The sequence below is a fragment of the Gopherus flavomarginatus genome, chromosome 6, assembly GCF_025201925.1.
Source record: "Gopherus flavomarginatus isolate rGopFla2 chromosome 6, rGopFla2.mat.asm, whole genome shotgun sequence".
Classification (NCBI taxonomy): Eukaryota; Metazoa; Chordata; order Testudines; family Testudinidae; genus Gopherus; species Gopherus flavomarginatus.
Window position 1 is genome coordinate 9,763,754 of NC_066622.1, and position 27,811 is coordinate 9,791,564.

Consider the following 27,811-nt stretch of genomic DNA (forward strand, 5'->3'; position numbering starts at 1 on the left):
ACTCTAAATTCCCCCAAACATTCCATGTGACTGCACTCTACTTCCATATGAGGCTCACTTTACCCTACAGAATCATTCACAAGACATTTCTTGGCTTAAACCATCTGCTGCCACTTATTTCCAAGGAGGGGACATACAACAGGAAAAGGGGCAGGCAATCCATACTTGTACATCTTGCTATTACAAGAAAACCCTCTTTATCAAAAGTTAATGGCTTTGTTTCAAACCTTCCTCTCATCCAGTTTTTGGTGTTATTTCCCAAGGTACATCACCTTTCTTACCTTTATATTTTTTCTCTCACAAGTTGTATGTACATTTTTAGGCAGAAAGTGTCTTTTCCTACATGTTTGTATAGGACGTCACAAAGCAGTGTCCTGGTCCCCTACTGCAGCCTGCCATACTGTAATTTAACGTGTGCTAATAATGTTTACAAATGGACAAGGAACATTATGGATTTTTGTTATTAGATTTCTGATCAGGGTCATAATTTTTATCTGGAAAGCTAGGAAATTTGTCATGATATATTTACCCAGCTCAGAATAAGTTTAGGAGCCTACCTAACCCTTTGGAAAGGAAAATAATGCATAAACTGCGTTCATAGATTTCCTATTCATTGATGAAACAAATGAATTTGTGTGGAAAGGGTGTTCCTTCAAATAAGCAGCTATTTTTTCCATCCATAAAAATCCTGTTTCGCTTGGGCCATGGTCGTAGAGAAAGTTAGTTGTAAAGTTAATTTGATTTGCACACAGAAGCTAATTGCACGTGCTACGATGTTAGTGTTTACGGAAACAGGAAAAATGTTCAGCCCCAACGTTTTTTTGATGAAAAATGTAGAAACGTCAATTTTCCGGTTCAAAATGGCATTTTGTTTTCAAAATTTCTATTTTATTTTTTTAATAATTCAAAAAGGTTTAACTGCTCAAAACCAAAATGAAACTTTCACGAGACCAAAACAATATTTTTTTTTTTCAGAATTGCTAGCAAATTGGAGAAAATATTATGTGCACAACTCTTTTTGCAAACCTTGCATGCCATTTGGTTACAGATAGGTGTATTTCTGTTCTTTAAAACTGTGTACAGAATCACAGGGGACACACGTTAAAATGGAAAACCTAGAGCTATTACTGCCACCACAGATCTGAATTATTCAAGCGCAGCAAAGTATCAGGCTGGTTAATAAATTGTGTTAAAATCCCACTTTCAGTGGTGAGTGAACAGACACAGTTTGACGTGTTCATACTGTTAAGGAAACAAACAAACTCATTGCCCCTTTTAGTTTCCAACGAGTTTCGGATGAAGCCTTTTTTTAATTACAGATCGTAAAATTGTGTTGGGACTTTTCTGGTAATCCATATTCTGCATGCCAGAAGCTAGATACTTACAGTGCCAGATCAATGTTTAGGTCCTAATGCACATCCAAGTCTGTTAAACTTATTATGGTCTTCCCTAGGAGTTGGTGAGGAAGGATAAAGATGACACTGTGGAGAGTGGGTGTTTTGCCCTAGCCCATGTCCTCCCAGTTCAGATAGGGTTAGGTAAGACTGGAAGAGTGTGACAATATACAATAAACATGGGAGCTCAGCATAGGATTAGACAACCACATATATTTGTTCAGTGTACACCACTGCCAGTGAATACTGCATCAGACTTGTAGCATTTTCTTGCAGCTTCTGCTTCTTACTCAGGACAGACAACTCTTAACCTTACTGCTAAAGAAAACTACCATTGTCTGTTAGTATGACTGGAACTAAAGATGAATAGTGAATTGGCCTTGAGCTAACTGTCAATCTGACTTTGATAGTCCATCACTTAAAAGGTCCTTTTATGTTTATGAAAAAGCATGACGTCAAAGCTATGGAAAAAAAATAATACCAATATTTAGGACTAAACTTGCATGGCTTCCAAGAAAAGCCCCTTGTGTGAACTGTTTATTTCTCAATGCGCGTAACTAATTAGCTTGGCTTATTATAAGCCTGAGCTGTTGTAGTAAAAGTTTCTTCTGCCATTTCAGAATAGCTTGTTTATGATGCATCTGTACATGAACCTTTGATCTGGAATAACAGAAAGTAAAGGATAAATGCTAAGCCATTTCCCTGGTTAAGCCAGGAACATATAAACATGCTGGAAATGCTTGAATATAATCATTATCAGGTGAGTTATCTTATGCTCACTTTCCCTGTTAAAAATGATTTGCTGCAGAGGTTGTCCAGAGGTGGACCGTGGGCCAAATCCAGACAGTCAGATGCTTTTGAATGGACCCTGAAATCTTTTTATTTTATTATTAATTATTTTCTCTAGAGTCTGAACCTTGACTGTACCTTGACAAAGAAATTTGGATCTTGACAAAAATAATTGGCTACCCGTGTGTGTGTGTGTATGTGAAATCCTTTTAATCTGTATATCTGGTATGTTTTATTTGTTTCGTTCCACAAAAAGTAATTAGGGAGTTATGATACCTTTTTTGTAGCCATTCAGCAACTGAAAATAATTTTATCATAATTAACATTTGAAAATAATGAGCTTTTTTAGTATGATGTTGTTGTGTTTCAATTTATCCATTATTTTGTGCTGATAAAAGCAATACTGTTCAGTGTCTGATAAATACAAAATTGATCAAACAGTGGTGACAATTTTGCTTGGAAGGCTGTTGCCTTTCTTTTATTGCCTACATGGTAGCATAGGCTCATTTCAGCATGAGTGACTTCATTTAAAAATATTCTTCGTGTTAAAAGGCAGCTCTAATATAAAAGTTACTATTAATGAAAATGTCTGAGGATACTGAATAGAAAACTAATTTAACTTAGATTTTCAACATTGAAATATTTCTGTTCTGTCATCTGTTATTTCCAGCGCATGTTTTAAAGAGGCTATCCTAGTCTCGCTCAAGTTATGTAATTAAGTATATATAAGCATTAAGTGTTTTGTTTGCAAAGGAAAATGTAATTATTAATTTTGCTTAATTTTGTTTACATTTGTCATTTGGACTAAAAAAATATTTTACTGTTTTTTCAAAAAACTTGTCAGCTATTTCAAAAAACAGGACTCACTTGACCACTGATCACAGGAGACCAACCTAATAACTTAATTTTATCACTTAAAATTAACAGACTAGTGGGAAAAACAATCCAGTCTGGAATCCTGAATTAAGTTTCTGAACTGCAATTACTGGTACATTAGGAGGCAAATAGACATTTCTTCAGCTATTGTAATTTGCTGAAATGCAATTTACTTCAGTGGCCCTAACACAGAGATGCAGTAGCTGAGGATCTGGCCCATGAAGTATATCTGGGATAAACATGCATCTAGACTAATGTTATAACAACTCCACAAAACAATAACGCGCTCCTTTTACCTGTTCTTGCAGGTGCAGACTCACCTTGAAAATCCAACCAAGTACCACATTCAGCAAGCCCAACGGCAGCAGGTAAAGCAGTACCTTTCTACCACTCTAGCAAATAAACATACCAACCAAGCTCTGAGCTTGCCCTGTCCAAACCAGCCTGGTGATCATGTCATGCCACCTGGAACTGGAAGCAGCGCACCGAACAGTCCAATGGCCATGCTTACACTTAACTCCAACTGTGAAAAAGAGGTAAATACCCGTGCATCTGCCCCTGCACTGTACTGTGTTATTGTCTTAGAATTCTAACTTGTCTTCTGTGAATAATGTTAAGCCAGAGTCACTCATGATAAAGATCTGAAATTTATCTTCTCTTGTGAAGTGTTGACTTGAAAAATATAGTTGTCATTTCTAATATATAAAATATGTATATAGTAATATAAAATACTTGGGGTGAAAAATCTCTGGCCCAGTTCAAATATTTTTTTTTAACCTTTGCGCTGCTGTACTCAGCTTGCACATCTTATTAAAGCCTCTTTTGTGCCTGTCAGTGCACAGAACAGTGAGTAATTGGCCTTTGACGAATGCAAAGCCATTTTTGTTGGTTGTAACTTTCTGGAATAATGCTTTTGTGGCTCATTCAGAGTATGAAGCGTAAAAGACACTTTCTTTAAAAAAAAAAAGAGAGAAAACCACAAACCATTGTGAGCAGAGAATTTTTGAAGTAAAATAAAATTGAAATAACTTTTCACAAAAGCGATCGGTCTATATCTGATTTGTCACTTCTCAAAGGAAACTTGCACAGTAATTTCAAAAGATAAGCCTGGGAGATTAAATTCATATCTTTAGTAAGACTGTGATTTTTTTAATGTCTAGCAAAGTCACTGGATTTGTGTCTTATTATAACAACCTATAACCCACTTAACCCCCCTTTCTGTCTTATGACTACAGGAGTATTATCAGGCAACTTCACCTTATATAGCCCTTGAAGTATGTGTTAACTGCTTACGCTAAACAATCTGTTTCACCTGATATATGTCTCCATTTATTTATTATTTATTTAATACATTTCCCAGACTGGAGGAAGAGCTGTGTGTAAGCTCAAAAGCTTGTTTCTCTCACTAACAGAAGATGGTCCAATAAAAGATCTTAGCTCACCCACCTTGTCTCTCGTTCGAGTTATGAGTTAGTTAGTTAGCTTCCCAAAATATCACTGTGTTTATACCCTTTAAAATATTACTGCTTGGGATTTCAGTCTCAGCCCTCCATTGTGCACATGCAAAATTTCACTTGCATGATGCCTAGAATTTTTTTGCAGCAGCATTTGCAGCAACAACCTCACTGGTGCTGACGAATGTGTGCCAATGCTAATGCTTATGTACATCTGTAAGTGTAAGATGATCCAGTGCATGTAAGTCAGTGTGTATTTGTGTGCCTGCATAAGTCCAGTGAAGAAGATTCTCTAAAAACAAATTTATCCAGTGGTCCTACTTTGATAGTGTGTGATAATGCAGTGTGCATGTCTTCTCAAATTTACTTTTTGCAGTGATCACTTTGCACATGCCGAGAGAGCAGGGCTTTCCTGTTCTTTTATTCCATTGTTCACATGCTTTAAAACAAATGAAAATAAAATAGCTCCATCCTATAATCATGATCACACTCCCATTTTGCTTTTTCTCTAGGGAGTTAAAGCTTCACATTGCTATGTCATCAGGCACATGCGTGCATGACACTGGCTCAACTATGCCCTTCTAGAGGAGAGACTATGCCATAAATTCAGGTCCATGCTTTGCTTTTTCCCTCCTTTTTTATATTCACAGGGATTTTATAAATTTGAAGAGCAAAGCAGGGTGGAGAGTGAGTGCCCAGCTCTGAACACACACACGCGAGCGTCCTGCATGCAGGTACTGGATGACACAGGAGCTGGGAGAACAGAACCCTTTATAAAGAGAACCTATGTTTCTCCATGATCACCAATATGGATAATTACCGCCTAATTTGTAGGGGTTTTTTTAAGGAAAAGAGTGGCAGAATTACTGTATAGAAACCAAATCTGTGGTGTCCTTTTCTGAGTTTATTTCAAAAGTGCATTAGAAGTATATCTGAAAAGGGTTGACTCTTCTTCCACACATCAATGTTAGCCTATGAAAAACCTCTGCATTCTCAATAAGTCTTGGAAAGATTGTTGGAAAGAATGCTCCTGTATGCTGCTCTCTTAATAGGATTTCAGTGGAAAGGAGAAATACAATAACAGGATAGAATTAGAATGCATTTAGGATGCTCTAGTATGTTGATTGACCTTCTTTCTATGGAGATTACATTCAGATTTGATAACGTGAGATGAAGTAGTTTAATATTTCCTTGTTAGCATAGGGATAATATGGGTCAAAAATATGAATTCTCACTCCTCTGCAAAAATGGTGTCTAGTATATAGCCTGTAATTGCTACAGTGTCTCCTGGTTACTATATTTTCCTCTCTAGACTCCCTGGTCTGTTGAGCTGGTTTGGAAACTGCATCTCCTATGAGTCACTCATGGAAATAGATGCCAATAGAGAAATATCAGGGAGGTGAACCAGTTGGATTCCACCAGAGGTGGAGGCAACCATTTCAAGGACAAACTTTTGAAATCCTTGGCAGTGGTGATAGGCAAGAGAGTGAAATACAAGGGTGAGGACAGGGGAGAAGGAAAGGTGAGGAGAGGAGGTTAGAAAGAAGAGACAGACAGGACCAGGAAGGAAGGTTCATAGAAGTCCCACAACTCTTTCATAAAGTTATATGCCAGTTTTAAAAAACGCACAGAAGCTAGTCTCAAATCATGTATGTGTTTTGCTGATAGTGTTTGAATAGACTTCTGTTTCCATCCTCTCCAATGCACATGCCATCACGGTTTACTGCTATCTCTGTTTTTTATGGTCCTTCAGAAAAAGAAGAAAAAAACCTCACAAGCTCTGTCAGTTACAAAGCTGTAATTCAAACCTCACTCTGATCAAAGTCCCTAGGAATACAAATGCAGGCCATTATATAAGAACGGACTCTCTGAAGTTGCCACAAGAAACCATTCTGAAATGTGTAGAATTACCACGCTGGTTGGTGGCACTGGAGACCTTTTCTTTGCTCTGTGCCTCCCAAACCCACCTGTTTGTGGCACATTTGGTCTTGATTTGCTTGGCAACTCAATGTTGATTCCTCCTGCTGATTAAAGAACGTCATTGATGATATCTGAAGGCAGCTTACCTGCTCCTGGGACGGGAGAGTAGTGATTATCACTGGGAGACAGAATTGGAGTATGGCAAAAATGTATAGGCTTCAGGGTCCAACAGAGACAGAACTAATGAGGTGGGGGGCTGTGTGCACTGCTGGGTCTCTTTAATTTTTGAATATTACTATCGTGTACAACCCTGTTACAAGCTCAGTTTCAAGTCATTTGCATTTTTCCCCATTCACCTCTCTGTTGCAGATGGATGATGTAATTGACGACATAATTAGCTTGGAATCAAGTTATAATGAAGAAATCCTTGGCCTGATGGATCCTGCCCTGCAAATGGCAAATACGGTACAGTGGTCCTTTCTTTTCCACTATAGTGACTGCTAGACCTCCTGTCTAGCTACATCTAAATCCCCTCCGCTTTAGTATAGCTTTTAGTGTGAAATCAGAACACAGCACATTTTGCTAGCCGCTGTCTCTAGTGGTTAGGTAGATGATAGAATGATTATTAAGAATTTACACTGGAAAGCAACAGAGTGGAACTTGGTTTAAAAAAATTAGCTATTGCTGTGTGACAGCAGTTACAAGGGGTTGGATTTTGGTATAGCCATAACCATCTGCGTTGGAGTCATATTTAGGGGGCTCCTGTGCTAGTTGCAAGGGGAGGAGTTTTTTTCCCTCACCCCTAGTGGGAGGTGGTCATGGTACCTGGCCCAGTCTCCAATTAGCAAAGGGTAAGCTCATTTCACCTGGTTTTGTCCTTACACTGTAAGATGGAGCTAGCCCAGGGAAGTTAAATTCAGCCTGGGGAATCAACAGCCCAGATGTAAAGATCCCTGTGCCCTGAGATTTGTACATCCGTACATAGCTTTACATCAGGTGCAAGGTAAGCAGATAGACATACACCAGGTTTAAACCTATTTGTATCCACGTGCAAAACTGCACGGGTTTAACCAAATGAGTTTAACATCACACCTTTAGTTTAAACCAATGTAACTTCTATGTGTAGACAAGAGACAAGACATCTCTTTCTAGATGAGGGAGAGGTCAGTACGAGGGCAGAAAAGTAACATAAGGGAGTAAAGAAAATGACAGCTTAAGAAAGAGAGATACTTGGAAATCCTGCAGAATGCAGTGGCACTTTAACTCGATGATTTGAGATACTCTGGCCCATATAATGCAAAAAAGTGTGGAAACCTCCCCCATCCCCTGTGTGTTTTTCATGTTAGAGCAGGAAAATCCCAAATCAGGCTAGGTCTATACTATGCAGGCAGCTCTCAGATTAATTAAATACAGTTGGCTTAAACAAGTCCATGTTATGTGAATTACATGAATGTGTAGTTCATTTCTGTTAGGCAATGTCACTTTTTAACATTTATGGGAGAGTTTGGGCTCCCTCTTATGGTTACATTTTAAACTTCCAAGGCTTTTTTCCCTCTCTCCTTCCCCCTCCTACTCCACCCCCCCCCCCGATTGCAAGTATAGTCAGTTTTTTTTAAACTAACTCTACTGCAACAATATCATAACATACGAAAAAGCGAGTTACTTCTCATGCAGAGGTCCTTCGTAGCCTGGAGAGTGAAGTTCCTTGACATCCGGATGGCATTGTTTATATATTCTTTGCTTTCTGTGTCTCCTGGGATCTCACCTTTGAGAAAGGATTGCAGAGTAGTTATTTTTCACATCCAGGCATGTTTTCACTAGTGATGTTGAGCTCACTGTTTTCACATGGAGCCGAGAACAGATTTCTTAGCAAATGTTGGCTTTTTTCAAGTGTTTCAGATGGGACACAGCAAGTGACCCTTCTCCTTCTTTTATTTTTTCCAGTTACCCGTATCTGGCAATTTGATTGACCTTTATGGCAACCAAGGCATGCCTCCTTCAGGGCTGAACATCAGCAACTCGTGTCCAGCTAATCTTCCCAATATAAAAAGGGAGCTCACAGGTAAATGATCTTAAAATGTTATTGCGTGGAATGATCTGACATGAAGGTTTATTTTTTTAAGAGATGTTTTTGAAAATTCAGTTACGCAAAGGGAAATTTGGAGGTGCTCGATTCTCCAGTTTGCTGTAAATTTCCTAGCAGGCCTGTTAGCTTCCACTACACAGGACATGAGGGGTTAGTTTCCTTTCCATAGATATGTAATCAGTTCGCTTTGTAACAAACAAGGATAGTACCGTAATGCATATGGGGGATGCAATAGCTCAGTGGTTTGAGCATTGGCCTGCCAAACCCAGGGTTGTGAGCTCAATCCTTGAGGGGGCCATTTAGTGATTGGGGCAAAAATCTGCAGATTGGTCCTTCTTTGAGCAGAGGGTTGGACTAGATGACTTCCTGAGGTCCCTTCCAGCCCTGAGATTCTATGATTCATGGAAATCCAAGGGTTTTCACAATCAACCTGCAGAGTAGGTAAAACTCTGCAGCATTTAAAAGCTAGAAAGCTCTTTGCATCTCTTACATAGCTACTATCTATTAGCTGCTGCTCCGGCTATAGGTATAATAGTGACTTGAATTAACATAATGCTTCTCAGGAGACGTCACTGAGAAGAATACGGTATGCAATGACTCTGCCAGTGGGGGTGATTATTAATGTTAAGAAAATAATTTATAATACTGTCAGGCAACGAATGTGGGATCGTATAACAAATGTCAAATTACTCCTTGCTGCTGCATTTAGGCGGTCAGGTATTGTGGAATGAGTGGATATTTACTCATTTACATCATAATAAAGGCTAAGAACCTTCCTAGGTGATGAGAGTCTAAGTCCTAAAACAGTCTTTCCTTACTTATGAACAGCACTCTGATCCCAAACGTTTAGATGCATTAGAAAATAACAGATGGATAAAATCACTTTCCATTGCAGCTCCAAAGGAAAGAACATGTATTCAAAAAAGATACGAGTTTAAGAAAGCAATAACCCAAAAACCTATTCCACTGTTTAAAATACAAATGTATGCAGAAGCAAACTAGAGTGAAGCTGTAAGACTGCGGGTGTGTTTTAGAGAAGGGAAAGCTGGCATTCTTTGAGGCACCTCTCGCTGTCTTAGGTTCACTTTCATTTTGGGAATGAGGCAAAATAGAAGCTAACCACATTTAGAGGATAGGTCAGCCCACCTTTTAAGTACATGCCCATGTAAAACTGGCTTTAAGCACATGACCAATTCCTCTTAACAAGAGACATACTCTAAGGACGATCAGGTATTTGGGGACACAACCTTCAGCGGACATGCCAGAGGCATAGTTTCTTGGCTGCCTACATTCTTACCTATTTGCTAGGTTGGCATCCTGCAAACTCACAAGCTCACTGAACTAAAGCACAGATGTAGGGCAGCAGTGAGCTCCAATGTACTCCTTGATCAGCTCTGCATGTGCTGACTCTTCTGGTGGGAGTCCTACCTCTGTGCCAGTGCCAAGCCATTGGCACCATTTGCTTTCTGACCTACGGTCATGCCACATAAACAAAGGCTGTTGTGGCTGATAAAATGGTCGCTTGCCTTGGAAGGCCATTAGGATTGCGGTAGAGGAGTAGAGATGCTTTAAAAAGGTGTGCTACTCAAAAGCCCTGTGTGAAGGTAGTTGGATTGCAGACCATAGCAACCAGGTGCAGGACGTTCCACAATGGCGGAAAGTTACCGGAAACTCTGGATGCAAGCTAAGCACACAACCTGAGGGAATATATAGGAAAGCAGCCAGACTGGCAGATGCACATTACAAGGTTGTGTAAGACTTGGGACATAGGCGCCAACTTTTCTCGGTGCAGGTGGGTGCTCAACCTTCCCTCGGCACTGCCCCGACTCCACCCCTGCCCTGCCCTCTCCCGCCCTCACCCCCATTCCAATGTCTTCCCTAAAGTCCCTGCCCCAGTCCCGCCTCTTCCCTGAACATGCTGCATTCCCCCTCCTTCCCTCTCCATCCCAGCACTTGCCACCACAAAATAACTCAGGGGAGGAGGTGGAGTGGAGGCGGAGGTTCAGATCAGAGTGTAGTATTTTCCTTGAGGAGATCTGTTGCTGTAAATGAGGATTTTGTTGTCCCCAGTGTGGACACAGACACAGAATTCTGATCTCTGCATCCTCAGGGTAGAAAAGCCTTTTGCTGTCCCATAACTGAGGTCTGGAAGTACCGTGATTTTGAGAACATCATAGTCCCTTTTCTGTGTTCAGGAAAACACATCATGATCTGCAGTAGAGCTGCTTCTTCCTTGTTTTGTATTGTGTTCCCATGTGATGAGTAAAATTATTTGTACTGCAACAGGAGTATGTGTAATTGCAGATTTAGAGTATTTTTAAGCATATTTTTCACACCTTTCCTTGTGGGATTTAAACCCATTGCTTGTCTGCACAGGAGGGCTTAGAGGTTCAAATCCAGTGGAAGAATCTTACCCTGTTTCTAGGTGGCTATGCAGATGCCTCCTTAGAACTTTTGGGTTAATTTCTTCCCTGTTGTAACTCCAATCCAGTGAATGTATTTTACTCAAGGATTATATCTAAAACTTCTGAAGAAGTGAATTTCTCCCTCCCACCCCCCATAATGCTTGGATAATTCTTGCACTGCTGTTAGCACATTGTTGTGTCTTAGCATTGTGCTTAAGTACCCTGCTGAAATAGGTCCCTTCTCTTTTCTTAGGCTTGGTCTACACTTAAAGTTAGGTTGACCTAGCAATGTCAGTCAGGGGTGTGAAAAAACACCCCCCCCGACTGACACAGTTATGTTGACCTAACCCCCAATATAGGCACAGCTGTGTCAATAGAATAGTGCTTCTATCGGCGTAGTTATCATCATTTGGAGAGGTGGTATTTCCACATGGATGGAAAAACCGTTTGTCTCTGTAGGCCTCCTCTACGCCAGGGGTTCTCAAACTTTTTTTGCTGAGCCCCTCTTTGAAAATATTTCAGGCTCTGACAATCCTCCTTCCGCACCCCGCACCCCAATTACTGTACATACTCATAGGAGTGCTAAATGAAGCATGTAATCGCTATCGCTGCGGTCAAAGGCACTGACGCCTCTCAAAAACTGTAAAGCAACAGTATGGTATTGCCACCCTTACTTCTGGCAGCAGAACTGTCTTCAGAGCTGGGAGACTGGCAGCTGCTGTACTCACCCCCGTTCCAGCTCCCCTCCCCCCAGCAGTGCCCTCTATTTGGGAACTTTAAGTATGGTAACCCAACAAAGGATCTGGCTCATCCCAATATTTTTTGTGATCTGATGACCCCCGTGCAATTGCTTTGTGATCCCCTTTTGGGTCGGGACCACTAGTTTGAGAAACGCTGGATGGGGTTATGTCAACAAAGCTACGACGATGTAGCTGTGTCAGTATGGTCTCCGTAGTGAGGCATATCCCTAGTGATCAGATAAATGACATCAGAAATATGGATGTGCTTTATGAATTGCTATGTTGTACTCCTTGAATTTCCAAAATTCTAATGACTTCATTCACGTGCACAGCGTGTATTTTTCCTACAGAGTCAGAAGCAAGGGCACTGGCTAAAGAGAGGCAGAAGAAAGACAATCACAACTTAAGTAAGTTTGATTATGCTCAATATACAGTATTTCTGTAATATTTTAGTTGGTGACCCACAGTGATGAGTAAGTTACACAGATGATTATTAAGGATTTAATTATCTTTAAAAGGCGTTGGAATGCAGGCTGCTTAAAGCTTTGAGTGGTTTACTGTGCAGTTCTTATACCACTTTGTTATTGGTTATAGCCACAGATCAAATATCCCAAATTCTCTCATATTGATTGCTGAAACTTGCTATTGAATTGAAAACAATATTTTTTAAAAACAACTATTTGAGAACAATTTTTTAAACTTAAGAAAATATGATCCAAATTCTGAATTCAAAGGGGTTTCCCTTGCACTGGTATAACTGAGAGAAGAATGTGGCTAGTTGCCTTTGACAAATAAACCATGCAAAATTTTACCAAAATTTGTAGTTTAAACGAAAACTTAAATGTATGCAATCAGTTCATGTATCTCTTTTTTAAACTTGCGTGCATAAGTATATCTATATCTTTTTATTATTATTATTATTATTTATTATTATTTTAAGGAGCATACTTTTATATTTGCCAACCATGAATACACGTGTTTTACTAACTTTAAAATTCTAAAAGGACCCTTTAGGATCCTTTATTTCTTGTTTTTAGAAATGATATAATGTCATGCCTCTCTTTAGAAAGCAGAACTCTCCAGTGGTTTCAATAGCAACGTCTCCTTGCTGGCACAGTATGGTTTAAGATTTTTAAATTGGATCATGTAGTGTTTTGAGGAAGTATGGCAAAGACTTAAAGAATGAGACTGGGACTCAGAACCTTAGGTCTTTTTCTGCCTTTCTACTGACAAACTGGATGTCCCTGGACAAATTACTCAGTTTCTGTGTCTTAATTTATCCAGTTAAAAAGTGGGTATAAGACGTACATCTATTACGCTTTGTAACACACTTGTGATACAGGTATCAGTATACATGTATATAAGTATAAAGCATACAGTGTTTTTGAAATCTTTAAGTTAAAGAGGTTTCATTCTGTAAGCAGAAAGCATTATTTTTACTTATGTATATTTCTCTGTTATTTTCCTAAAGTTGAACGAAGGAGAAGATTTAATATTAACGATCGTATTAAAGAATTAGGCACGTTGATACCAAAATCAAATGACCCGTAAGTATGGTACTGTCTCTTCGGTAATGATGATATGTGTGAATTTTTGTTAAAATGTCTTAAGAGTGCCTTTGTGCTCAATAGCTGACTATACTTTGGGAGTATATTAAGCTAAACCACTGAAGGGCATTCTGCACCCAGTAAGAGTGTCCACATGGACAATTAGCGTGGAGTAGCTAGTGTGCTTGAAATTCACACTCTAGTTTGTTGTGTACTAATTTCCTGTGTAGACAAACCCCTGAAAGGCTGCATCACCCACACTACTGAGTCTGTCTTCACAACAACTGAAATCTTTAAAGATTTTGAATATTTTTTGTTTTATCCTCCTGGAAGATTGTGTAGATGGTGTCTCTTAATGAACCGTATCAGACAATGAATTCTCCTTTGCAGAAGCACTAGTCTGGCCCGCAGGAACTTCACAGCAGTTGTGTCAGTGAGCACCCAGTGTACAGCCCTGCCCTTTCAGAAAATGGAAAAAACTAAAACGTTGCTTCTTCCCGGTTCTCCACATCATTGACTATGAACTTGCCACAAGCACACCCAGGCTGGCACATCCGTGCAGAAGTAGCTTTATTAAGTAATTTACTGTAGTTAATTTACCATAGCTAGGATAAAAATATATAAGGGATATGAAACCTTCGTGTTCCAGGACGAAAGCCAATCACTAAAGGCCTGAATCAGTGCCCATGGAAGTCAATGGGAGTATTACCATTGATTCAGTGAATGTCTGATCGTGTGCTTCACACTAACTGCCTTGGGTAGGAGGAGACTTTCCTACTGGCATGTTGGCACATAAGTGTTCCCCATGGAGGTTTTATATCTTCCCCTGATACTAGCCACTATGGGATAAGATACTGGACCAAGTGGACCATTGGTCTGGCAATTCAAATGGAAAATAATAACGCTCCCAAGCGTATAGTCCTCTCAAGTCAAAAAAAAGTGAAACAAGGCTAATGCTTACCTCCTGTTGTAGTACATGAATTGGGAGTTCCTGGTCCATGATGCAGAACCCAGAGCAGGATTCCTGCTGGCTACTGAGCTGAGCCAGATGCTTTCCATGTTCCAGTGGACCTAAATCTTATCTTGACATGCTGATTCTCCCACCATCCACAGAAGGGGAAACCCACATAAGTACCATCATGATGGGTTTGGACAGGGTGGTTAAAATATCTGCACATTCCAGTACAATGCCTTCAAGCAATCCATATATCCTAACTCTCTTGCGAGGACCTGGCATCAGAAGCATTAATTAGGCCTTGTCTACATGGGGGAAAACTGACTGGCATAGCTGTTCTGCAAGAACTCCTCCATGTGGACATTACTCCCAAATAAGTGATTTTATTCCAGAATATTTACTCCACTTCGGAAGAATAACAATTCCAGATTATAAGCATCTCTATTCTGGATGGGTGTCCACACAGGGAGCTATTCTGGAATAGCTATCGCAGAATGGCTTTTTCAGCAGTAACTGTGCCGGTCAATTTCTCCATGTAAAGAATCCCTTATACATTGTCTCTTGAAATTTTTAGAAGAGTATTGTGAGGTACACCCCTTACAGAAAGGACTTAATTGTGAACACTTGCAGTGTATTCCCCTAGATCGAAGCCCTGTTGAGCAAATGGAGGTGAACCTGAAGAGTAGGCACTTGCCTCAATTTCTGGTCAGCCCATTTAGAAAGAGGTCGTTGGGGTGGCTGCCATTCCTGAAATAGGCTTGTCCTTGCATTGAGATTGCTTGAAAGATCTACCAGCTGTACATAAAGCAGAGATCTGACACCTTGGGCTCATTAATGATCTCAGAGCATTTTTCATAAGGGTGAAGGTGTTAATCCTGGTGTCTTGACCAAACTCCAGTTTGGGTGTTTGAAGTGAACAGGCACTTTATCCAAGGAGCACAGGATTTGGGCCATTTGTACTTTGAGATCTCTTCTGCTCTCCACTAGCAATGAAGCGTTATCAGTATATGCTAGTATCAAAACTGGAAAGTTATTGTTCCCTCCAGAGGAAAATTGGTGGAGTAACTTGATTAACCCATATTTCTTGAGATGATGACCTACATCCATTTTACATTACCATAGAAACTCATTATACACAAGGGTTCTTGATTCTTCATGAATGATCACCAAGAAGGAATCTGCCGGTTCACCTTTCACTCTGTTTACATTTTTGCTTCAGAGATGGGATAATCTAGAGATCTCTCATTTGCTTTTGCTATCCTGAAATTGAAAATAATGTTCTATATTTCTTTCTTCGTAAGTTTCTCAGTGCCATGGAGTAAATAAATAAAGCAGGTGTTAGGTCTTGGCATTAGCTACATAAGTATTTATCAAGTGGTTTGATATATTGCTTGAGACCAAGTGATTGCAATGTTAATCAGAAGAGCAAAGATCAGTACACTGAAGTTCGTAAAGGATGCGCTGAATAGCAGGAAAATACACTTGTCTGTCTCTTCAACAGCTTAAAAAAAACCACATTTCCTTCCAGCACTATTAATTGGTCTTTGTCGCCCACATTACACAAAATGTCTCTTCCTCCTTCCCTACTAAGGAATCCCTGGAAAATGCACTCTCGGTTGCGTCATCAATGAGTTTTGTGTTTGATTCTGTGCCAACATGTTAGATCTAAGCCTTGCTACTGTGTATACATTTTAGTAGCTTGATGGTGTGATAAGACCCTACCAGGAAGAATTGGACCCTAGTCAGTGTAAATGGGAACAGATACTTCCCATTGAAACCTTTTAATTCTAGTGTCTTGCCAGCCAAAGTGGGACTCCACAAGGGAGGCTGTTTGAGCGTGCACTCTCCCACGACCAAAGGAGTAGCATGCACTCCTATCTAACACACACATTCTGTGTTGTAGCTGGCTGGAGGGTTCACCACACCCCCTAACCAGCTGCACACTCACCTAGCATGGGCATAAACAGCCACGCAGATGGTGTGGCTTAAGTAAGCAGAGTAGAATGTCCTGTACTCCTGAACCTCCAACGTTTATACCCTACATGGCTTTCTACACATCCAAGCAATGCCTCTCGCCTCCGTACTGCTGTTTTCGACAGTGCAGTGTCCCGCTGCCTCGTTGCGGGAGCCTTTCCTCGCCACAATGAAAGGCTTTTGCAGTGGGGAAAGAGCCTAACGTCAGGAAGGCAGTAGTGAAAGACTCTGGCCAGAGGGAAGGCTGTGCCCTGCCAGAGCCTTTCCCTGCTTTGTGTAGCTGGACTCTGCAGTGACAAGTGTGGACGCAGCCTGCCTTCCCCTGCTGTGCGTAGCTACATGTGTAGGGCCTGTATTTTACATGGTGCTGTAAATGTAGACATAGCCGCTGCGTGGGAGTGTTAGTGGCTCAAGAGGGCCTAGGACTGCATAGGAGGGTGGCCAAGGCTCCCATGCCCTTTTCTCCCACTCAATAACTCCTCTTTGCAGTCCAGGACTGGAGCTGGCCGTTAGCGAATGGGCTTTTAACTATGTTGTTCAAAGATCAAAGTTGAAATCCAGAACTGCTCGTTCAGAGGAGGGTACGACGAGGGGTTAATTGAAAGCTGAGTGAGTCCTTTCATCTTTAGCCATTCTGTCCCTTGGCACTAATGCACTAGTATGAGTTCTGTGTGAAACACGACTCCTTGAGTACTGTAATTTCCCATCCCTGCAGTTTCATTCCCATGAGAAAGCAATGGTGAGGATGTCTCCTCTTCAGTAATTACCTGAATCCAAATCCCATACAGTAGGCTGCCTGCTAATAAGTTGCCCTCTAGCTCCCCCTAGTGTATTACACACAGCTCTTTTCAAAGTCTGTAGTTTGTAAAACTGTAATTCTGATCAGGTGTGGTGTAACTTGTGCTGTTAAACCTGCTGCGGCTCTGCTCTACGCTTTGGCTTGATCAATGTGCTTGGGTGAGAGAGTGATTTATTTTTTTTTCCGCCAACACTACTTTTATAGGGACATGCGCTGGAATAAGGGCACTATTTTAAAAGCATCAGTGGACTATATCCGCAAACTGCAGAGAGAACAACAACGCACAAAAGAACTTGAGAACAGGCAGAAGAAACTAGAACATGCCAACAGACATCTATTGCTCAGAATACAGGTTTGCTGATACATACATTATGAATGAATGTAACAGCTGTATGTATGTGTATCATTCACATCTATTTGCTACAAGGAAACGCCTGCTTACTGTGTAACTTAGAGGGAGCCATTGTGCTGGTCCTGCAATGCCTATGATTAATGCTGAGTTGAATGTAGAGTTCTTGGTCCTCCAGTTACCAGAGGAGACAAGCTATGTTGTAAGAGGAACTTTAAAAAGTGAGATGCTTCTGGATAGCAGGTAATTCCCTAGCCTTTTTGTAAAGCAGTTGTAGTTTAGTGTGTCTCTGCTCCCACTACTGTGTCTCTGCTCCCACCACACAACTCTAAGCATTGCAAACTACACTGGGCATTATTAGGTTGTAGATGCAGATAAGGAGTCCAGTCCTGCTCTCACTGAAGGCAGAGGAAGATTTGCCATTGACTCCAGTAAGCGCAGGATGAGATCCAAGGTGCCATATTCTATATGGAGCAATTGTCAATCTGGTCAAGTTCAAATACTTTTTGACTCAAGACTGCTAATGGTTTTCCACTCACATGACACTGCTTCCTAAACAGAGCAGTTGAGTGGAATGATGTTCTACAAATTCACATGGAGTGCCAACGCTAGGCACTGGCTGTTCCAGAGATCTGCAGATTGCGGGAGTCCTCCATTCAAGGTTGTCTCTCTGTCCTCTGCGAGGGAAAAGGGAATGATGCTACATTAACAGCTTCCTCCTTGCTAGTCTGCAGGAGCCTTACAGCTGCTGCTCTGCACAGAGTGAACGCAGTGGGGCTTGGAGTCAGTGCTGAGGGTGGGAAACGGGGGAACAGGATACCAGCCTTGTTCTGCAGCACCATCCCTTGAAAGCCACCAAGCTGGGAGCTCTACTTCCCTTTTTTCTGCATCCCCTTAGTGTCTAGTACTGAGCTGCTGCAGGGAGAGCCAGCCAGTGGCTGCATGTCTGTTAAAAAATACATTGAACAGTGAATTAAGCAATGCATTGATGACAGCTAGGGGGATTTTCAGCAGAGGAAGTAATATGCAGGGAAACCCCGCTATAATGCGCCCCGCAATAACACAAAGTGGGCTATAATGCGATTGTAACGTGGCTTCGGCTGCCCCAGGCCAAAAAAAAAAAGAAAAAAAAAGCAGCGGCCAGAGCGCCACGGAAGCGCAAAAAAAAAAAACCCCCCGCCAGAGTGCCACCGAAGTGCCAAAAAAATAAATAAAGTGGCCAGAGCCTCTTCCCGCCTACGCCCGCTTACCGTTTTGGTGAGAAGAGCTGTTCTCCTCCCCAGGTGCTCCTCGCTCTTCCTCTGCCCCTTGCACGTCTCCCCTACTCTCCCTAAGTGTTTCCCTTTCCCGCTGCATGGCTGAGAGCCCCCACTGCTGGAGCTGCACCCTTTCAGTTACTGTTATGGGCAGTTCGCAAATGGAAGTAGTTTTCTGCCCAAGAGAAATCGACCGGCTTGAAACTGACCAGCTTGAAATGGTAAACCCCGCTATACCACGACCCCGCATTTAGTGCGATCCAATTTTTTGGCCCCTGATCATCGTGTTATAGCGGAGTTTCACTGTATTATGATGATGTCTTTTTTCCTGGAGAGCTCCTCAGCTTCCCCTAGGAATAGCAGGAGTTGGCAGTTATTACCAGTTTCTTTTGGTGGCTCTATTTATGGTAGTTAGGGATTTAATCATAGAATATCAGGGTTGGAAGGGACCTCAGGAGGTCATCTAGTCCAACCCCCTGCTCAAGGGGGATTGGCAGGACCAATCCCCAGACAGATCTTTGCCCTTGATCTCTAAATGGCCCCCTCATGGATTGAACTCACAGCCATGGGTTTAGCAGGCCAATGCTCATTCAAAAAGATGTGGTGTAACTGTAAGGCTTTGCTGTGGTTGTTGTCAGTGCTGCTGATCTGGATATCCATTGAGAACTTAAGTTGCTGGTTTGCTTGAAGACATCTTGATCGTATTGCCTGTGAAATTTTGTGTTTTTGGCAATGAGATGGTTCTCCAGGAAAAGTCCTCAGTGGTCTGCCACCACTGACTCTCTGCAGACTTTTACTTGAGAGAACATTATTTAAGTAGTGATTTCGGGTGGAGGAAGTTCAGTGTGGGGTATGAAAGCTATATCAAGTCCAGTTCTCGCAGCAGTTGTTCTCGTAGGGAGATGGGAGCTGCTGAGAGGGTGATGCAGTTTATACGTGTCCATCAGAAATTGTACATCAAAGATGTATCAAGAGCATTACACTTTATCTTTGCTTTCAGGTTTTATTTGTGTCTGTTGCCTTCTTTACAGGAACTTGAGATGCAGGCTCGAGCACACGGACTTTCCCTTGTCCCATCTACAGGCCTTTGCTCACCAGATATGGTAAACCGGGTCATCAAGCAAGAACCTGTCATTGACAACTGCAACCAAGATGTATTGCAGCACCACTCAGATTTATCTTGCACGACTACCCTCGATCTTACTGATGGTACCATAACTTTCAGTGATAACCTAGGAACCTACAGTGTCCCCACAAAAGCGGGATCCAAACTGGAAGATATTTTGATGGACGATACTCTCTCCCCTGTAGGAGTCACTGACCCACTCCTTTCCTCAGTGTCTCCTGGAGCTTCAAAAACAAGTAGCAGAAGAAGTAGCATGAGCATGGAAGATACTGATCATGCTTGTTAGCAGATAATTGGCATGACCTCTCACAAACTGCTTCATTTCTTAATCAGTAGATTAAATAATTTACATTTTTAGGTTTTTTTGATTTTCTTTTAATATTAATCTACTTGTGCTTCATCAATAGCCCAGTATATATATTATATATATATTTTTGAATTTTGTGAAAAGACTTGTATATTCTATTTTAAAAGTACCAAGGCCTCCAAAATATTGTACAACCTGTATACAGTATTTGTGAACTGGATTCACCAAGAACTTTGAACTGGTCAAATCTACTCAAAGCAATAGAATTACAAATCAGAACAGTTTGTTTCTATTCAGGGGAAACTCACAAGTTATTTACTTGGAAACCTAAATGTAAAGCTAAAAAAAAAAGAGAGAGAGAATGTGAAGAAACCAAAAATATCCACGTTGTAACCATGTTGTGTTGATTTAATAGTGCTGCCTTAAAAATACAGTATCCTTCAAACTTAGTTTAGTCTTTATATCACAAGATGTTTAAAATAAATCACTATTCTACTTTAATAATAATAAAACTAGCATTAACACATAGTGATTGTGTTGATTCCAATATGAAATGTTCATGATGATGATGCTAGAAATGAAGGAGTGCGTGTAGGGAGGCATGAATCTGTTTCAGTTTCTTGGAGTGTTGTTTTGTTGTCGACTGAAAGGGTTTCCCTTCTTCTCCTACTTCAAGCTTTTCTTTAAAGGCTTTTATTTTGGAAAGGACCCTTAGAATTGTTTATCAACAGTAAAACAGACAGCAGCACTGTTAAGCTGGTATACATTTTCAGACAAAATTCAATACATTTGATCAACTGGGCACATTTTGTTGTATATTTCTAACTGGCCTTACGTTTTATTTTTTTTAAGTGTTGTACAGGTTTTTCATTTGCATGGATTCTTTAGTTATCCTCATGTTTTTGTTTTGTTTTTTAAATATAGCTGTATTTCATTTATAAGAATATGCCTCTTAATATTGCAACAATTTTTTGACATGTTTAAAACTCACTGGAGACTTTCTGCATTCTTTGTAAACACTTGAAAGAAAGCTTTTATGCAGGATCCTGTGTATTGAGAGATTTTGAGAATATTTTGTATATTACAGTCTCACTTTGGAAATATTTTTAAACACAATTTAAGGTGTAGTACAAATTTAGACTTGGTAACAAAACAAAGCTCTGTAGAGAAAATGAACGTACATATTTATTTTTAGTGATACAGAAAGAATAGTAATATGTGTGAAGCCTAATAACTATATAGTTAATATGCTCCTTATAGTAATTAATTTGGTGTTTTATTTCAGCAATATGGCTGGTTTAAAAAAGAGTAAATTTAATGTATCTTCAAATAACTGTTACTTTATAACCATCATATTAATTTAACTTGAAACAATGCTGTAAAAGTAGTTTTGGTGCATTATCTACGCAAGTGTAGTCCTATGCAATAACAGTAGTTATAACTGTATTATATCAAACCTAGATGTTTTACGAAGATGACAGATGGTGTTATGAGCCAGATCGACTGGATTTCTCAGTAGCAGCCTACAGTTGAAATGTATCAGAAAAGCATCTCGTTCAGAATGAAGTGCCTTAAATTGTAGTATTAGTCTTGTTGGACTAGCACTGACTGAAGTGTGGCATAGAAGGAAGTTTGGGGGTGATATTTATAGGAAATCTGAGTGCAGCCTGGTGCCCTATGTAGAAAACAAGAGCGTTCCATTCTCTTTGTGCTACACTGGAAAGATATGTATAATACATAAATATTTAAATCTTGTTTAGTGATTGAATGCCAACATGGCAGACTTGATCAAGTAAACTTGGTCATGCTGGTCTAATAGTGTTCCGAAATCAAATGTGAATATAGTGATGATGAAAGACAATGGACAAAACATCAGGAGTTTTAGTGGAAGGTTCATACTGATGGATGCTGCATCTTTCACGTATACATTCGGTTATGAAAAATCCTTGAAACCACTGGTATCCCAGTCCTGCTCTCATGGAAGCCAATAGGAATTTTTGTTTGACAATGGGAATGCATGACTGGGCCTGTTATCAGCTCTGCTGCTTTCTAGTCTGGTACTTGGGGTGGATTGGGGCTTAGAGGGAACTCTCCTATGTGGCCGATATGGAAGAATGGTCTAGTTTACTATGTAGTCCTGCCTTGAGTGCAGGGCACTGGACCATGACCCCTCGAGGTCCATTCCAGTCCTACGCTTCTTAGATATTCTTGACATTCTTTCTTATTTGTATAGCTCTTTCACTGGTTAGTTATGCAGTTCTTTGTTTCTGCTTGAATAGCTAACTGTATATTCACTTTGATAATCACCAGATTTGTCACTTTTGGGGAGGGGCAAGAGTCAGCTCTGTGTTACAACAAATGCCTGTTCTTCCTAGCCCGTTTTTTGAAGGGTTTTGTTGTATCAGTTAGACCAGTGGTTTCCAAACTGTGGCCCAGAGGCACTGCACATATGTCTCCAGCATTGCTTATTGCAGCCTATCACCATACTCAGCAATGCAATTAAGATGCTTATATATCCTGGGTGGCTCTTTGCACAGCAGCTGTGCTACAGTTTAGCAACTATGCATGCAGTCACTTGCTTCTGTTGTTGCAATACATTAACGGTGACAGATGAAGGAAATAACAGCAAAAGAGTGGCTATAGCTCTAATGCAAGTGCTTATATTCCCCTTCAGAGTAAAAGGGTGAGCAAAGGCCAGAGAGCTGCAGCAATTGGACAAAAGTGGGATGCATGAGGTCATTTGGGTGTTATAACCAGAAAAATCCATTCAAGGCAGCCCCAAACTGGATACCATGTTGGGTGCCATGTAGAAGTGGGGCCTGGATGTAGGGTAAGCAAATAGGCATCATGCTTATTTGATCCCTCTGTGGACTAAAATGAAACCTTGATCCCCCTGCCTTCATGCTATTTGTAGATGGTCCCCGTATGCTTAGAGATTGACAAAAATATGATTCCTTTCCAAGATCTAGATTTCTCTGGTTAGACGTTACTATGGGCCCCAGCAGCCATAGCATGCTGTCCGTAGTGCAGCTCCAAGATAGCACACTGTATGTAACACTCAAAGTTGGCCTTTTCTTCAACTCCTCTTATGTTTCATTGGGTCACACCCCATTTGAGGATATTGCAGCTCTTCTGCCTGAAAGCACATGAGTGTTCTAATTTGGTACGCCAGTAGGAGGCATGGGCTTTTCAGGCAGTTAGGTTTTGATGCTCTTATTCTCTCTACAGTACATACACCATGGGGCATATGGCCCTTAATGTGGAGTCAGCAGCTTGAGGCAAGACATTGCATCAGCAAGATGGAGCAAACATCCCTAGGAGAGTTATTGCCCAAAACTTCAATCTGTAATGACTATATGGCCCACATGCCAGCAATGTGAGCCAAGCCTGGCTTACCTGGCCAGGTAAATGGATTACCAAACAATTCTCACTTTGCCAAAACCATGCAACAAATAGGAACGTATAGAATATAATGAAGTTCTTTATTGTTTTTAGACTATAAAGCAATATTAACTCTGCAGCCTATAAAAGCAAATAGGAAGTATACGGGGGGGGGGGCAAAGCACAAAATAATGCACTTACGTTGATATTTTTTTTTTACATAAAATGCACTGGGGAGAAGCAGATGTTGATATAAAATACCTATATTTCTTGAAAAGGTGACATTAATTACTGCCTCTTGCTATGATGCTTGGTACTGTAATGTTGATATTCACCTGCTGTTGACTGCAGCAATAATTTGTGTATGGTCCATAGCACTGTAAATTATGGATCGATAGTAATGTATCCCATGAAATACTTTGAACTGTGTTCTTGACAGATGGATTAAAGCATTTGGTTTTTCACATCCTCTGTGTAAGCCACTTGTGTTCAGTGTAAGTGAATCTTGGTTTTAAATGTCTTTAAGGCTCCCAACAGTACGTGTCATATTCGGGACTTAGTCACTGACGGATTGTGCCAAAGTTTTTAAAGCTACAGTAAGAAGTGATTTTAGTTCTTGCTGTGTTGTTGCAACCTTTGTTCTGTACTATTTATTGTATTGCGATAGTGCCTACGTGTCCGAGTCGTGCTGCAGGACCCCATTGTGCTAGGCAATGTCCAAACACAGTACAAAGACCCTTCCTCCCCAGAAGAATTTACAATCGAAGCATAAAACGAAAAACAGCTGGTCACTACAGACAAACGTCCTCCTCTTGGAATCTGACGACAGCTGTCTTTTGCCCCTCAACTCCATTCAAACTTCAATTGCTAAGATCGTCTTCCTGGCTCATTGTTTTGACTACTTCACCTACAATGGGCTCCCCCTCATCTGTAGCGTGAAGCACAATATCTTTGTCCTAACATCCCATCCCTCCCTGCACTACTCAGCTGCATCCTATGTATGTCTCGGTGTGGGATTGACTGCTCTTAACAGTGTCAGCCTTGAGCATCCGTCGTTCCCACAAGCCCCTTAGCTTGAGGGAAAGATCCCACTTGATATCTGCATCCTCTAATCATTGAAATCACTTAAAGCCACCTCAAGCTGCAGAGAGATGTCATTGTCTGTGCCTAAATTTGTGAAAATTCTTAGGCTTTAGGAATAGAACGCATTGGTTTATCTAGGTATGTCATTAAAAAAACAACAACCTCTTTCTTATATATCACCCTATTTAAAGAGCAAAAGTAAGGTTCCTTTATATCTTCTGTTACCTATACTAGCATTCGTTAGTCCAATACAGTACTTGAATTGGATGGTGTTAGAAGCAGCCTGTCTACAATCCTTAGCCTGCCCTAAACTTCTGACCTCTGCTTAGAAGGGGTTTGACTGAATACCATGGAGTGCATTAGCTTACAACTGAAATGTGTGATTGTCTTGAAAATTATGGGCCACTTTTTTTTGCTGGCCTACCTGCACTGACTCCCAAGGCTTTTGCCAGCAGCAAATGTGGCCCCTTATTTTTAAGAGCAGCAGAAAGCAAGTATTCTCTCTTGCACAGAAGGGTAAGTGAAGCACAGAGATGAAGTAATAGGCCTAAAGTTACAAAGAGAGCCTGTGGCAGAAGTGAATCCAGCTCTTCCAAGTCCCACGCCAATGCTTTAACCGCAGGACTAGAATTCCTATCAAATGTGAGTTCATCTGTGCAACTGAAGCCTATATAAGCATTTATAGCATTCTGTGATGCTTTTGTGTATAATGGGCAGAAAAACACTACCGAAGCAAGACAAAGGCTGTTAGTACACGTGTGGCTTAGAGAGGATTTCAGAGTGAGCACTGTGAGCTTTGGGGAAGCTTTAATCCTGATCTGAAGGGCAATGATTTGGCCTGTCTAATACGGAGGAGTAGCAGGGACAATATCAGTGGTTTGCATCTCAGCACACGTGCGTATGACTATGTGATGACCTGAATTCCTGTTGCCTTCGTTAGGAGATTAGCGTAAGACTGCACAGTGTTGTAATTGTCTTCTATAAAACTGGAGACCAGGGTCCAGTTCTTAAGGTGAAAACTGGTGAAAGAGGAGTGACTACATGACCCTTGGGGTTAGTGTGTTGTCTGTAGTTTGAGGGCTTGCTTGCTGTGTGCCTACTTGACTGAAGTTTATAGTGTGGTCTGTGGGCGGGGCGAGGGGGGGGCCTGTCCTGAGCCTAGTGACCTGATAGGCAGGGCTGAGAGCTTCTTAAGGCTTTGAGCCATAATCCCTTTAGGATCAATTAACCAGGGAACAGGGATATTCAAGGAGAGCAGGGGGTTAAAAAGCCAGCTCCTAAGCGACCAGAGGAGCTAGGAAACAGGAGTTTTGCGAGCAAGTTTAGAGAGGGAGGTTGAGAACCAGATAGACCCAAAAAACATTCTCTAAACTTAGGCCAATAAACACCTCCCCCAAAAAACTCCTCCTCTCCCATAAAAACCAAAAAAAGCAGCAGGAGTAAAAATAATGGAGGCAGAAGTCCAGCAGCAGAGTTGGGGCTGTGCAGTCTACTGCGCTGAATTCAGCATGTATGATTGCCTGTCTTGTGGACATGTGGCATACGTGCGCATTCAGTGCAAGCACCTCATGGTCCTCAGCAAATATGGGCTCTAGAGGTCAGAGTGGCTCAGCTGGAGGAGCTAAGGGAGACAGAGAGGAATGAGACTTGCTGGGACACAGCACGGTCCCACCCCTAATCTGACAGCATCTGTGCTGTTGAGGAGGATGAAAGTCTCAGGGAAGGAGAACATCCAACTGGAGTGGAGGGGAACGATCCCATAGTTGGGTCCCTCCTTTCAGATGACGACATGGTATTCCTTCACACTGAGGAGATGCCTCTAGGGGAGGCAACCCCAGTTATTAGGATGAGACTGGCAATGGCAATAGGGCAGTGGTCCCCAAATTTTTCATGTCACATCTCCCCCCCCTTACTGCTCTCCGTGCCTCCACCCCAGAGCTGTGGTTGGGGGCTGGGGTTCAGGCGCACAGACAGGGTAAGAGGGCCCAAGCTGAAGCCATGGCTGGGCCGGAAGCCTGGGGGTGGGGCGGCTCTGGAACTGGGATGGAGCTGCAGAGCCACAGCCAAGCCAGGGGCTGAGGCTTGGGCCATGGTGGGGGTCAGGGCCGGGGCTGGGGCCAGAGCCAGAGCAGAGCTGACGGTAGAGCGGGGCTGGGTGATGCTCCCTCCCCACCCCTGTGGAGGCTGGCCCAGGCCTCCCCAAACTTTCTTCCACACCCCCTAGTTTGGGGACCACTGAACTATGAGAAATATAGATAGTTGAGTACCAGGAGAACTGCATGGTAAATAGCTTGCCAGGTGTGAAGGTTGTGGATCTCTCTAGATATCTAGACAGACTTATGTGCAGTGCTGAAGAGGAGCCAGTGGTCATGGTACATGTAGGTACCACTGACCTAGGGAAAGGTAGGAGAGAGGTCCTGGAGGCCAAATTTAGGCCAGGACCTCCATGAAATTTCTTTGAAAAGCTCCCAGTTCCATACATGCAACCAGTTAAACAGGCAGAGCTGCAGGGTCTTAATGCATGGATTAGACGATAGCATAGTGAAAAGAGAGTTAGGTTTATTAGAAACTGGGGACTCCTTTTGCAAAAGGAGGAGCCTATACAGGAAGGATGGGCTCCACCTTAATCAAAATAGAGCCAGAGTGTTAGCATGTAAAATTAAAAAGGTCATAGAGGATTTTAAAACTAAGGGTTGAGGGAAAGCTGACAGATGAAGAGAAGCACATGGTTTGGACAGATGCATCCCTTAGGGAGGGTCTATTAACAGATTCTCTATATCTGTGCAGAGTTGTAAAAAGATCTCTCAAAACTAGTTGATTCGGCAACAGAATGGCAGATGAAATTCAGTGTTGATAAATGCAAAGTAATGCACATTGGAAAACATAATCCCAACTATATATTCAAAATTATTCTAGATTAGCTGTTACCACTCAAGAAAGAGATCTTGGAGTCATTGTGAATAGTTCTCTGAAAATATGTGCTCAATGTGCAGTCAAAAATGAGAACAATGTTAGGAACCATTAGGAAAGGGATAGATAAGGCAGTAAATATCATGCCACTATATAAATCCATGGTACGCCTACACATTGAATGCTGTGTGAAGTTCTGGTAACCCCATCTCAAAAAAGATAGGGTAGAATTGCGGGGGAGGGGGAAATGCAGAGAAGGGCGACAAAAATGATTAGGGGTATGGAACAGCTTACAAATGAGGAGAGATTAAAAAGGCTGGGATTGTTTAGCCTCTCAAAGAGACAAGTAAGAGGGCATATGATAGAAGTTGATAAAATCCATGATTGGTGTGGAGAAAGTGGATCAGAAAGCGTTATTTATCCCTTCACATAACACGCGAACCAGGAGTCACCCAATGAA

General features: G+C 41.4%; 1 protein-coding gene across 22 annotated transcripts in view; it reads left to right on the plus strand.

The window, feature by feature from the left end:
• Positions 1 to 23,824, plus strand: part of MITF (melanocyte inducing transcription factor) — a 183,009-nt gene extending 159,185 nt beyond the window's left edge. For 16 of the 22 annotated variants that reach the window (XM_050957420.1, XM_050957421.1, XM_050957425.1 and 13 more), the window contains 8 exons: positions 3,368 to 3,595; positions 5,164 to 5,247; positions 6,803 to 6,898; positions 8,378 to 8,495; positions 11,997 to 12,071; positions 13,136 to 13,211; positions 17,144 to 17,291; positions 19,576 to 23,824. In XM_050957420.1, coding sequence (XP_050813377.1) covers positions 3,368 to 3,595; positions 5,164 to 5,247; positions 6,803 to 6,898; positions 8,378 to 8,495; positions 11,997 to 12,071; positions 13,136 to 13,211; positions 17,144 to 17,291; positions 19,576 to 19,956 — 1,206 coding nt within the window. In that variant the 3' untranslated portion in view covers positions 19,957 to 23,824. The remainder of the gene's footprint in view (positions 1 to 3,367; positions 3,596 to 5,163; positions 5,248 to 6,802; positions 6,899 to 8,377; positions 8,496 to 11,996; positions 12,072 to 13,135; positions 13,212 to 17,143; positions 17,292 to 19,575) is intronic. The other 6 variants (XM_050957422.1, XM_050957427.1, XM_050957432.1 and 3 more) reach the window with 3 other exon arrangements.
• The last annotated feature ends 3,987 nt before the right edge of the window (positions 23,825 to 27,811 follow it).